The sequence below is a fragment of the Carya illinoinensis genome, chromosome 1 (genome assembly GCF_018687715.1).
Source record: "Carya illinoinensis cultivar Pawnee chromosome 1, C.illinoinensisPawnee_v1, whole genome shotgun sequence".
Classification (NCBI taxonomy): Eukaryota; Viridiplantae; Streptophyta; class Magnoliopsida; order Fagales; family Juglandaceae; genus Carya; species Carya illinoinensis.
Window position 1 is genome coordinate 33,390,456 of NC_056752.1, and position 12,745 is coordinate 33,403,200.

At 37.9% G+C, this 12,745-nt stretch overlaps 1 protein-coding gene across 1 annotated transcript; it reads left to right on the forward strand.

Moving 5' to 3' along the window:
- The first annotated feature begins 8,579 nt into the window (after window positions 1-8,579).
- LOC122315653 (phloretin 4'-O-glucosyltransferase-like) lies at window positions 8,580-10,429 on the forward strand. Its single transcript, XM_043131706.1, has one exon. It carries the CDS (start codon window positions 8,763-8,765, stop codon window positions 10,164-10,166), a length of 1,404 nt encoding a protein of 467 aa, XP_042987640.1. The 5' UTR covers window positions 8,580-8,762; the 3' UTR covers window positions 10,167-10,429.
- The last annotated feature ends 2,316 nt before the right edge of the window (window positions 10,430-12,745 follow it).

The following is a 12,745-nucleotide window of genomic DNA, read 5'->3' on the forward strand; positions in this document are numbered from 1 at the left end:
ATTGTAGTTGGAAATCTCACCTTTGCATGAATTCATTCACTTTATTTGCTAAAGTCTAGCAAAAAGCTAGTTGGGGAGTGTGATAAAGGGTTAGAATTGCATAATTAAATTGTTTAAATGAGTGATTTATTTTATCAAATAAAGATTGAATACTTAATTATGCATCAAATTCTAATACTGAAGTCTGGAAGTCTGCCGCAAAGTGTGTGGAAGTGAATTAATTCGTGGCCATGTAGACGGAACCACTGATCTAAGTTGTTCATGGAAGTGAATCGAAGTGTTTTCTAGCTACTAATCTGCATGCATGTTCCTCTGGCCATTAATTGCTCATTATATATTTTGTTATTTTCTCTCTTCCTCTAGCCAAATAGTAAGATCATTACTGCACCTCCTCTCACATAAAAGCATGATACTAATTTTGTGCGTAGTTTTATTTATGCTAGGTTGCTAGAAATTATAAGTAATTAATTTATTTTCACTTTTAAATTTAGTAGTTGGCAAAAGATTGATCTTCCTTCACAATAATACAATACGGACATTGCATGTAGGGATATCATCACCATTACAACATATGGTGCTATTTCATCAACCGCCTTTAGTGCTGCATTTGTTCCTTAAGCAATACTGCATCATGACCAAAATAAATATGAGGAATGGAAGGTTTGGGTGAAAATGTACTTGCTGTCTCAGGATCTTTGGCAAGACTTTCAACAAACAGGCGAACCCTTTCCAGGAAAAGGACGGGAGAACTTCATGGCATTACATGTGATCCAGATTTCATGCGGCCCATAGCCATTTTTGGATTTTAAGAACATTACGACTGCCAGAAAAGCTTGGAAGACATTGACAGATACGTATGGAGGGAGCTGGCAGATGGCCTCATTCGGACACCATGCTGCAGACCAACACATGTAGACCATTTACACAAGCAAAATCACATGGACAGCAACCACTCATTCGGACACATGCAACGCACACATGCAGACCAACATGCAATACACATGTAAAACCAACAAAGCATTTGGACTCACACATGCAACACACATGCAGTAGACTCACACACGCTGTACAGCAGCAGAAAGAAACCAGTTCACACATGCAGACCAGCAAGGCTGTTCACTTCACTTTTCTTGTTTCTGCACATGGAAGTTGAACGTGCAGCAGCAGTTTTTTTTATTTCTTTTTCATGTGGACGGGAAGCAGCGACAGGAAACAGCTTTTGGAAGCAGTAGCACCGAGAGCAGGAGGAGGGATTCGGACTGCAGAGGGAGGGGTGGTTTTCATTTTTTTGCATTTTTTTTCGTTTGGCTTTTTGGTCTTCATAGCTGGAGGTTTTCAGAGGAGTGGGGGAGCTGAGCTTTGAGTTGTTATTTTCTTTCTTTCCTTTTTCGTTTCAAACGTTGAGGAGTTTTTTTTAGTTTTCTTTTCTGTTTCATTTCGTATTCATTCGGCTACAGGAGTAGCTTAGCTGAGAGTTGTTAGTTTTGTTCTTTCTTTTTGCTTTCTTTTTCGTTTAAGCTGGAAAACAGCAGAAGTAGAGTTTCAGTTTCTATTTTAATTTTCCTTCTTTTCGGTTCAGATGTAGAACAGCTGGTTTTATTGTTCACTCTGTTTCATTGGAAACCTTCGATGCAGCAGACGGAGACACAGCAGGACAGAGGCAACTGCAGCAGAGTTTTAATTCTTTCTTTTAGCTTTTTAGTTTATTTGTTTGGTGGTCTTAGTTTATTTCCGGTTGGTTGGACAACATTGTTGATTGCTTTTTATTTTATTTCTCTTAAGACCTTTCTTTTAAGTTCCATTCGGCTGTTTCTTCATTTCTCTTCTGGTTTGTTTTTCATTTTATTTTCTCAATTTACATTTCAGTTTTCATTCTAGTGTTTGTTTTCCTATGGGCTGTGGCAGCATCTCTAGGATTTATCTCATTCGGATATTTTCTCAAATTTTGTCATGACTCAACTTAGATTTATTTTTACCGATAGAAACATCATGTGTAGCTAATTTTAGAAACTTGGGTTGTGGAATGAGATTTAATTTATTTCAGGTTCTAGTTTAATGCAATATTTTATTGATAATTGTTGATTTCACTATGTTACTAGTCGGATTTAAATTGAAAATAGATTGCGGCTCTTGCTCTTGTTTTGTTGTTGACGTAAGGCACAACAAAAGCTTGAAAATTATCAAGGCCTCACCAAGTTGTTTGTTAATGTGTGTTTGGCTAGTAAAGTAGAGAATCCCTTAGGAAAATATTGCAAAACTTGAGCTTAACTATTTATCTTCCGATTATCAATGCCTTGATTGGGTTGTTAATCGAGAAAATTATCTAGAATCCAAAATAAAGAGTCTCAAACCCAACCCAAGTGTTTGTTAATTTGCCTTTTTGATTAGAAACTCTAATTCAAACTTCGATTATTTTTGCATTGCATTTTCATTTTATTTTCATCTCTCATAGTCGACACATTTGTTACTCAAAAATCTCATATACGCTTTGATAAACTCTTTGTCCCTGTAGAATACGATCCTGGATTTATCCTTGATACAAACTTGACACTTCTACACTTGAAAGCACATTCGACCACGAGTCAGGTACTAAATACTAAAAAGGGAAACCTACCACTACATTGCATGAGGGCCCTAGGACCAGAACATGGAAAAGACACGCTCGAGGAGTGGCACCCCATGATGTGGACCTTAATGGGGAGGTCACACTAGGCGGCATAACTAATATCCCTCTGAAAAAAAGTAACAAGAGGGGTAGCAAAAGAGAAGGTGAGGAAAATGTGCATGATATATATCGAGGGAAAAGGCTAAGAGGTAACCATGGCATTGACAACCAATTAGTAGTGGGTAGCTCCTAGCCCTGCCAATACTAATGAGTATCCTTGTCTGGAATTGTCTAGGGCTTGGAAACCCTCGATCAGTTAGAATCCTTAGTAAACTAACTAAGGAAAAGTGGCCCTTCCTAGTCTTTCTAGTGGAGACTAAATTTGGGAAACAGAAACTAGAGAATGTTAGAAGAGTGCTGAAATTTGATGGATGCTTTGCAATAGATAGTATGGGATCTAGTGGTGGGATTGCCCTACTGTTGAAGGTGGATTGGAAGGTTAATATTATCAGCTATACTCGATGGCATATCAGTGCATTAATTAAGGGGGTGTAAATGGACATACATGGCAGTTCACAGGGTTTTATGGACATCCAAAAACAGCAAAAAGAAAGACTAGCTGGCAGTTACTAGAAATGTTAAAACCCCCATCAACTATGGCATGGATATATGCATGAGACTTTAATGAAATCCTACACCAAGGAAAAGCAAGGGGCAGGAATAGACCCTACAAACAAATTGAAGAATTCAGAAAGGTGGTGTAGCTATGTGGTCTTCATGACATCCATTCCCAAGGGCAACATTTTACCTGGTCTAATAACAGAAGGGGTAGAGATTTTACCAAGGAAAGAATAGACAGAGCAATGGCCAATATGGAATGGCACAAGCTTTTCAGTTATGCCCCCTGTACTGCTCTAGCAGCCATTCAGTCAGATCATTCCCCATTCTGCATCAACTTACATAATTCAGTCAATGGGAACAGATAAGAAGCAAGATGTTTTAGATACGAGGCTGCTTGGGACCTAAAAGAAGAATGCAAGAAAATAGTGGAATTCTCATGGAAGGGAACTAGCATGGGAGTGGAAGGAGTCAAAACAATGAGACAAAGACTGATTGATTGCCAAAGGAGTCTTTCACAATGGAACCAAAAAGAAAAAATGCTGAAACAAAAAGATATCAACCAGGCAATGAGAAGAATTAGGCACCTTCAAGAGACAGGTACAGGGAATCATTTATCAAAAATGGAAAGCCTGCAAAAGGATGTGGAACTCTCAATGGCTACAGAGGAGATTAAATGGTGCCAAAGAGCAAAGCAGCATTGGATGAAAGTGGGGGACAGAAATACAACCTTCTTTCACATGCAAGCCAGTCATAGAAGGAAAACAGATACTATAAACAACCTAGAGGATCCACAAGGAAGGGTACTGACAAAGAAGGATGACATTGGTGATGCTTTTACATGTTACTTCTCATCTCTTTTCACCACCTCTTCACCATCTAATTTTGAAGCTTGTCTGAATGCACTGGACTCTAAACTGTCTATTGAGATGAAAACTTGGCTTCTCACCCCTTTCACTCGAGAAGATATTCATACAACAGTACTTCAAATGAACCTATTAGGCTCACCAGGACCTGATGGGTTTCCAGCTTCTTTCTACCAAAAACATTGGGAGGTAATAGGTGAGGAGATATGCCAATATGCTCTTCATATCCTCAACCAAGGTGGCTCCTTAACAGATGTCAATGACACTTTAATCTCTCTAATCTCCAAAGTCAAAAGCCCCAAAAAAATCTCTGAATTTAGACCCACCAGTTTGTGCAATGTGCTGTACAAAATAATCTAAAAAACCCTTGCAAATAGGCTTAAAACCATCCTCCCCAATCTCATTTCCCTCAATCAAAGTGCCTTTATTCCTGAGAGGCTAATAACAGACAATGTGTTGTTGGCTTATGAAGCCCTCCACTCCATGAGCATTAAAATGAAAGGTAAAAAAGGGTGCATGGCTCTTAAACTCGATATGAGCAAAGCTTATGATAGGATAGAATAAGGTTTTGTGGAAGCTGTCATGTCCAAGATGGGGTTCCCTCTCCAATGGATCAACCTGATTCAGAGAGCCTCACCTCCATTTCTTATTCCATTCTTGTGAATAGGGAGCCTCAATAGAAGTTCCATCCATCAAGGGGCCTTCGACAAGGTGACCCTTTATCCCCCTACGTTTTCATCATGTGTGCTGAGGTCCTCACTTTCTTACTTAATCTTGCTGAGCACAACAAGGTCATTACTCCTGTCCATATTGGGAGAGGCCCCATCATTGTGAACCACCTCCTTTTTTACATATGATAGCTTACTTTTTTGCTAAGCAAACCCAAAGGAGCTCTCTAATTTGCTTGATATCCTAGCTGTTTATGAAAAGGCCTTGGGATAGGTTCTCAACAAAGACAAATCTTCAGTGTTTTTTAGCAAAAACACAAAGAAGGATATTAAGCTCCAAATATAGCAGCTAGCAGGAATCAAATCAACAGGCTTCTTTGAGAAATATTTGGGACTTCCTGCTTGTGTGGGTAGGAAAAGAATTGCTGCCTTCCATTCACTCATAGATAGAACCTGGGCTAGAATGGAGAATTGGAAGACTAAGCATCTCTCTGGTACTGGGAAAGAAGTGCTTCTCAAAGCTGTTCTAAAATCCATTCCCGCATACACTATGGGAATCTTCCAACTACCAGAATCAATCATGGGTAGACTGAATCAGTTACTTAGGAAGCATTGGTGGGGCTATAACGAAGACACTTCCAAGATACAATGGATTAAATGGAAACAGCTCAGCAGTAGCAAAGAACATTGATGTCTGGGCTTTAGGGACTTCGGGAGCTTCAACATTATATTACTGTCCAAACAGGGATGGAGAATTCAACAGAATCCAAGCTCTCTGGTGGCTAGGATATTCAAACAGAAGTGCTTTGGTCAAGGGGGACTACTAGAAGCAAAACTGGGCTTAGGACCCTCATTAGCTTAGAGAGGTATTTATGCAAGTTTGGAGGTCCTTAAGGAAGGCATGATGTGGAGAATAAGAAATGGTCATAGGGTCAACATCTGGACAGATAAATGGATACCTTCTTTGCCCACCCATAAGATTCTATCCCCATAAGATGATGATTGTTGGTGTAAACTTGTTAGTGACCTCATTGACCCTTTCCTTAGAAGATGGAAGGATTCTATCTTGCAGGAGTTGTTCTCACCTCAAGAGAGGGAGGCAATTAAAGCAATACCAATCTGTCTAATAGAAAGAGAAGATAGAATGATATGGTTGCACACAAACAATGGCCAATTCCCAGTTAAAAGTGGGTATTACCTTCACAAGACAATGGAAGTGGAACTTGAAGGGGAACCCTCATGCAGATCCCGAGACCAACAAGCTTGGAAGGCAATATGGAAACTTAATACAACTCCAGCAATTAAGATGTTCATATGAAGGGCATGCAGTGAAGCTCTCCCCACATTAGCTAATTTAAAAAGAAGGAAAGTAGTAGAGGACAGCTCATGCATTATCTGTAAGCAGGCTCCTGAGACATCGGGTCATGTTTTTTGGGGTTGTATAGCAGCTCAGGATATTTTGAACCAGAGTTGCAAGAAAGTCCAGAAGATGACATACCAAAGTAAGCTATTTTTTGACATATGGTCTCTCTTAATTAAGGCTCTAGATACCAAAGAACTTGAGGAAGTGGCTGCCATATTAAGAGAAATTTGGAGTAGGAGAAATGACATCCTTCATGATAAAGTCTTCAAGCATCCCACCAGAGTCTATCAACAGGCATTAGCAGACCTCTCCTTCTATAAGGACTGGACCCAAGCTATAAGAAAAGACAGCATCAAGACTCAAACAAAACCTCAAAAGTGGATAAAGCCATATGAGAACCATTTTAAAGTAAATTGGGATGCAGCTGTTAAATCAAAAGAAGGAAAAATTGGTATAGGTGTCCTAATTCGAGGCCATACAGGCCAAGTTGTTGGTTCCCTTCGAGCTTAAAGACCATTTCGAGAAAGACCTTTTGCTACAGAGGCATATGGAGTTCTGTTGACAGCTGTATTCATCAAGGAGTTAGGCATGAACAAGGTATGCCTGGAAGGAGGCTCTAAACAGGTGGTGGACTTGCTTCAAAACCGAGGAAGAAATTGGAGCATGGGAGGATGTCTTATTCAAGATGCAAGATCGATTCTGAACTTATGTACCAACTGGAGCATTTCATATGTCTTTTGAGATTTTAACAAGGCTGCTCACCAATTGGTACAAGCTGCACTAGAGTGTATAGAGAATGTTTATGACATTGAATTTTGTCCAACATGTATCTTTTCTGTAGTAACTAAAGAAATGAAGTAACCGTGATACTTTATGTTGGTCTATAGTCAATTGTCAGTTATAAATATTTGTGTTTTAATGAGAAGTTGTCTTCTTATTCAAAAAGAAAAAAATAGCGGTCAGAGTGTACGTCACAGCATTCAATTAGCACAAGGTTGGAAGAGACAGGCCGTACCATTTTCTGACTTGTTAAGTAAACATCCATATTTCCGATACACAGAACCAAACATTAAAAAGAAGAAAAGTTATTAAGAGATGACGACGTTATACATGACGATTTTTGTTCACACATACTATCATCTCAAATGATCTCTATTGCCAAATTAAAGACGAATACCATTATTTCTTTTTGAGTTTCATTTGTATTTCTTTTTTTTAGCGTGAAGTCATGCCTTATGTAAGCAATTACGGCCGGGTTTATTAGTATTGAGAAATAATACCTTTCATTTTAAATTCAGTCATTTAATTTTAATTATATTCGTTGATTTGATTATTTTTTTTTAATAAATTTAGATACACCGACTCGAATGAATCTAAATTTGCTATAAAATTTTAATAAATAAAGTAGGATTAATTGCATGCTTGCATATATAAAATCGCATTGCTGTCAATAATATTATATTAAAATTTAAAAAATTTACAATATGATTATTTAAAAAAATTAAATTATTTATTATATTTTATGTAAAAAATTTTAAAAAATTATAATAATAAGTTGAGATGAAATGTAATATTTTTTAAATTCAAACGAGTTGTTATTTTTTGATTTGACAAATTAAGAAGTTTGCTTTCAACACATTGTTTACTTGTGCAAAATTAATTCTATCGAGATTCTTCTGTGAATATGTAGCCTAAAAGGTTGACGAAATTAGTCTCGCCACGTGTACTAAGAACCAGCAGGTAAGAAAGATTTAAACCATTCATCTATCTACAATATCTTCCAAGTTGATTCGTATCCCAATCAAACAAAATTTATTCAACAAAGGCAGGAGGAAGAAGGGTGTTTTATGTCACTTCTAATTTCACAAACACAATTACGTCGTGAAAGAAATTAAATAATAATAATAAAGAAAATGAAAATAAAACAAAAAATCACTTATCCAAATCTCATGCATCGTGAAGATCAGTAAAAAGAGCGTTCATTAGGATCAGGTAATAATATCCCGACTTAGACCCGGAATCCCGTTAACTGGGTACGGTATATATAGAAATCAAATATTAATTCATAATTCAAGGTTAGCAATTAATTTGTTAAATAATTTATAAAAATAATGAAATAATAATAAATAATATATAAAAAAACATTAATAAATAGTCATCTAGCTAGCAATCAATTAAACCTAAAATGGTATAGAGAGGGAAGAAGGAAAACGTCACAGATCTTTGTTTTGTGTTTATGGGTTGAGAGAGACGCCAAGTTTATCTAATCATTCTCACTAAATTTGTCTAGGGCAAGCTTGATTTGGATTTTGGAACTGGTGCAGTCTCTGAAAAGTCGTAGACAAAATAATTGGATTATGTATATATAAATATTAGTTTATTAACAGTACTAGTCAGTCTGAAAAGTCATTTACCTCTACTCTGGAGTCTGGACAGCAAATTGCAAACCTCAATCATCTAGCTTTCTCCAAAACGTCACTACAAACGTCACAACCCCGGTCCCAGTCTTATATAAAAGCCTGCCCACATGACTGCTTAATTGCATGTCCCACGGCTTCACAGACCTGGCCTATCTAGTCACCAGACTGCAGTAGTACTATCAAACACAAACACCTCGCCCTTAAGCTCCACCGCCCACCACCATGGAGAAGCACCGCCACATACTCCTCGTGACATTCCCTGCGCAGGGCCATATCAACCCTTCCCTCCAGTTTGCCAAGCGCCTCATTCGCTTGGGGGCGCATGTCACCCTCGCCACCAGCATCTCTGCCTACCGTCGCATGACCAAAAGCTGTACACCTCAAGGTTTGTCCTTCGCCCCCTTCTCTGATGGCTACGACGATGGGTTTAAGCCTGGGACTGATGATATAGAGGACTATATGTCCACGATCAAGCGTAGTGGCTCCAAAACTCTCACTGATCTTATCGTATCCAGCGCAAACGAGGGCCGCCCCTTTCAGTTCTTAGTGTACACTCTTCTCCTGCCTTGGGCGGGGAAGGTGGCCCGCGAACTTCACCTCCCGTCAGCACTTCTCTGGATTCAACCTGCCACGGTTTTTGACATATACTACTACTACTTCAATGGCTATGCCGACGACATCAGGAAAAAGGGCACTGATCCCTCATACTCGTTACAATTACCGGGATTGCCGTTGCTCCATGGTCGTGACCTTCCCTCCTTTTTCCTTGATTCAAGTACGTACACTTTTGCACTCCCATCATTTCAAGAGCAACTCGAAGTACTCGAAAAAGAAAGCAATCCGAGAGTGCTTGTCAATACCTTCGATGCATTAGAGCCCGAAGCCTTGAGACTGATTGAAAAATTTAATCTTACTGCGGTTGGACCGCTGATTCCATCGGCCTTTTTGGACGGAAAGGATCCATCTGATAAAGCTTTTGGCGGAGATCTTTTCCAAGAATCCAAGGAGTACTACATCGAATGGTTGAACTCTAAGCCTAATTCATCTGTTATATACGTCTCGTTCGGAAGCATATCAGTGCTAGCAAAGCAGCAGATAGAGGAAATGGCACGCGGATTGTTGGATTGCGGCCGTCCCTTCTTGTGGGTCATAAGAGCCAAGGAAAATGGAGAAGAAGAGAAAGAAGAAGAGAGATTAAGCTGTAGAGAGGAATTGGAGCAAAAGGGAATGATAGTGCCATGGTGTTCTCAAGTCGAGGTTCTGTCACATCCTTCCTTGGCATGCTTTGTGACACATTGTGGATGGAATTCGAGCTTGGAGAGTTTGGTCTCTGGGGTGCCAGTGGTTGCTTTCCCACAGTGGACGGATCAAGGAACAAACGCAAAACTGATTGAAGATGTGTGGAAAACAGGCTTGAGGGTGACGGCAAACAAGGATGGCATTGTAGACAGTAATGAGATCAAGAGGTGCTTGGAATTGGTAGCGGGAGGTGGTGAGCGAGGGGAAGAAATGAGAAGGAATGCTACGAAATGGAAGGATTTGGCGAGGGAAGCTGCCAAGGAAGGTGGGCCTTCGTACAAAAGTCTTAAAGCTTTTGTGGAGGAGATTGGAGGAGGTTGTTGGTAAAAAGGTTTACGCAAGTCTGCTGACGAAGACATTTGCCAGGCTCTTAATTGAAGATTCTAATTTTCAATATCACGTTTTCTTCTCTCTCTCTCTCTTTTCTGAATTTACTGTTCTTTCGTGATGAATTGTGTTGTGTTTATCTTTGTATTGTACAGTATTTGAAGCTGGGTAGTTACGTAGAAGTTACCCCGTTATTTGGTACGGCAGTCCTTGAGTAATCAACACTAATAAAATGCGTGCCCTAAATATTAATTCACCATTAATGCATATATGCAACTTCTTGTGCACTATTCCTACAATTTTTTCGAGACAATTTCTTCAGCAATTCCTTTTTGTAAGCAATTTTGAGTATGTTCCAAATAATTAATAAGTGAAAAAGAAAAAAAGCACTACACAAAATGTAGAGAGAGAGTTCTACAATCACAAGTTCATCTTATCATATGTTAATTAATTATAACCTCAACTGATTAATTATCTGAAGACATCAAGAGTTTGTAAGGTCAGGAGCCTGGATGCTTTTATTTTCAAAGGGAAGATATATATAAGAATATTTATTGTTAGTTGGATGCATTATAAGGTAAAAATATATATATATATTTGATTTTCCTTTCTTATGCCCTTATATTAGTTATGATTGTTTCCAAACTTCTTCAAGACTGAAATAAAATAAGAGTATGGTTGCAACCTTAGCCGTTGAAATTACATAAATTTTACATTTTAGAGATCATATGGCGAGAAATTAATTCTTTGGGGGTGAATTGTGATTCTTCAAAATAATAAGACGACAAAAATGCCAAGGGGGGCTGCCTTTTAATCCTACCCTTAATCAAGACAGGGCCTCCATTAATTCTGATCAAGAGTCTATTTTAGGAAATAGGGAAGGGGGTTTTAAATAATAGTAATGTTGAATAAAGCTTTAGGGGTGTGCAAGTCATGAGTAATTCTTTTTAAAAAATATGGGTCACCATTAAAAAAATAATTTTTTATGTATATAACGTATTTATTTTTTTTTTAAAAGAAATGTGTGATATTTACACACTCTAAAATGGTAAATATCATTTTTCTTTAATTAAAGTCTTGGCCCCATTAGCCTAATAGATTTGGAGATGTTTCGGAAATAAGATAAGATGAAAATTCTATGAGTAATAGTAAAATAATTTGTGAATATTAACGAAATAATTTGAATAAAGTTTTTTTATTTTTTATTTTTGGTTCTGGGAAATGAGGGAGAAAAGGTTGAAGGAAATATTATAAAGTTAAAATATTACTTTAATATAATTTTTTAATATTGTTTTTCTTTTAGAATTTACAAAAGTTGTATTATTTTTTATGTTTTGTTTGTATGTTTGGGAAAATTGTAATGATTAGGTAATTATTAGAATTTTTAAAAGTCATGCTAATTACTAGATACATTTTTAGGGTGTGGGAGTTTCACACACTCTTTTCTTTTAAAAAACAAAGTAGGATTCATTATTAAAAAAAAAAAAAATTATGTATTATTGGGCTTCAGGATTGGTAAACTCTAAACTATGAAGTGAATAATTATGAGATTTAGATTCTGATTAGAAATTTGCTGAATTGTTACATATTTTTATTTGTTTAATAGATACAATAATGTTTAAATTACTATTAGAATTATTATTTTTAGAATACTCGTGTGAAATGTTTAATCAAGTGTGGATCTTCCAAGATGGCAGCTTGTCGTCGTGTAAGAAATATGGCAGACTTGAATGTGACAAATGACAAGGGTGGATGTACCTTATATATAGCAATTTAATTGGATGCACCCACCCAACCTTAGCATATGACTAGATTCAAGACATTGAGGAGATACTTCATGTCATAAATTGTACTGACGAACAAAAGTGTTGTACTCTGCCTTCAAGTTGACTTGAGAGGCAAAAAGATGGTGGATTTATGAGAGAACAATTAGAGAAGCTGAAGGAACGGAAGTAGTCAATTGGCTCCAATTCTAACAGATTTTTCTGGAATGCTTTTTTCTAAGCTTTGGTAGAGACGATAGGGCCATGGAGTTCGCTAATTTGGTGTGGGCAGCTATGACAGTACATCAGTATGCTGCTAAACTTACTGACCTGTCACACTTTGCTGCATATCTTATCCCTGATGAGGAGAAGCAAGCTCGGATGTTCAAGCAAGGGCTGAACGATAAGATTTATAAATGGGTAGTCGATTTTTGGAGTTGGAGCTTCTCAGAGTTAGTGAATAAGGCCACAATATTCGAATGGAGTTTTCAAAGAAGTGTTGTGTCGCAAGATCAGAGGAAGGAGAATGCCCCACCTATGTCATATTCTAGCATGGACCAAAGGCCTGTGGAAAAAGAGGAATGAAGCCGGTAACTCTAGTAAGAAACCGATTCAGTGCAACCAATAAGCATATCAGTGTAGGACATGCAACCAAGTATGCATTGGAGAGTCCAGGAAGGACGTGGGACTATGCTTCCATTGTGGCAAGCCGAGTCACTATCTTAGGGATTTTCGGTTGCAATTGGATAGTGACATGATCGCCATACCACTACCACCAAGGACCGAAGGGACAATGCGAGGCAATGAAAACACATA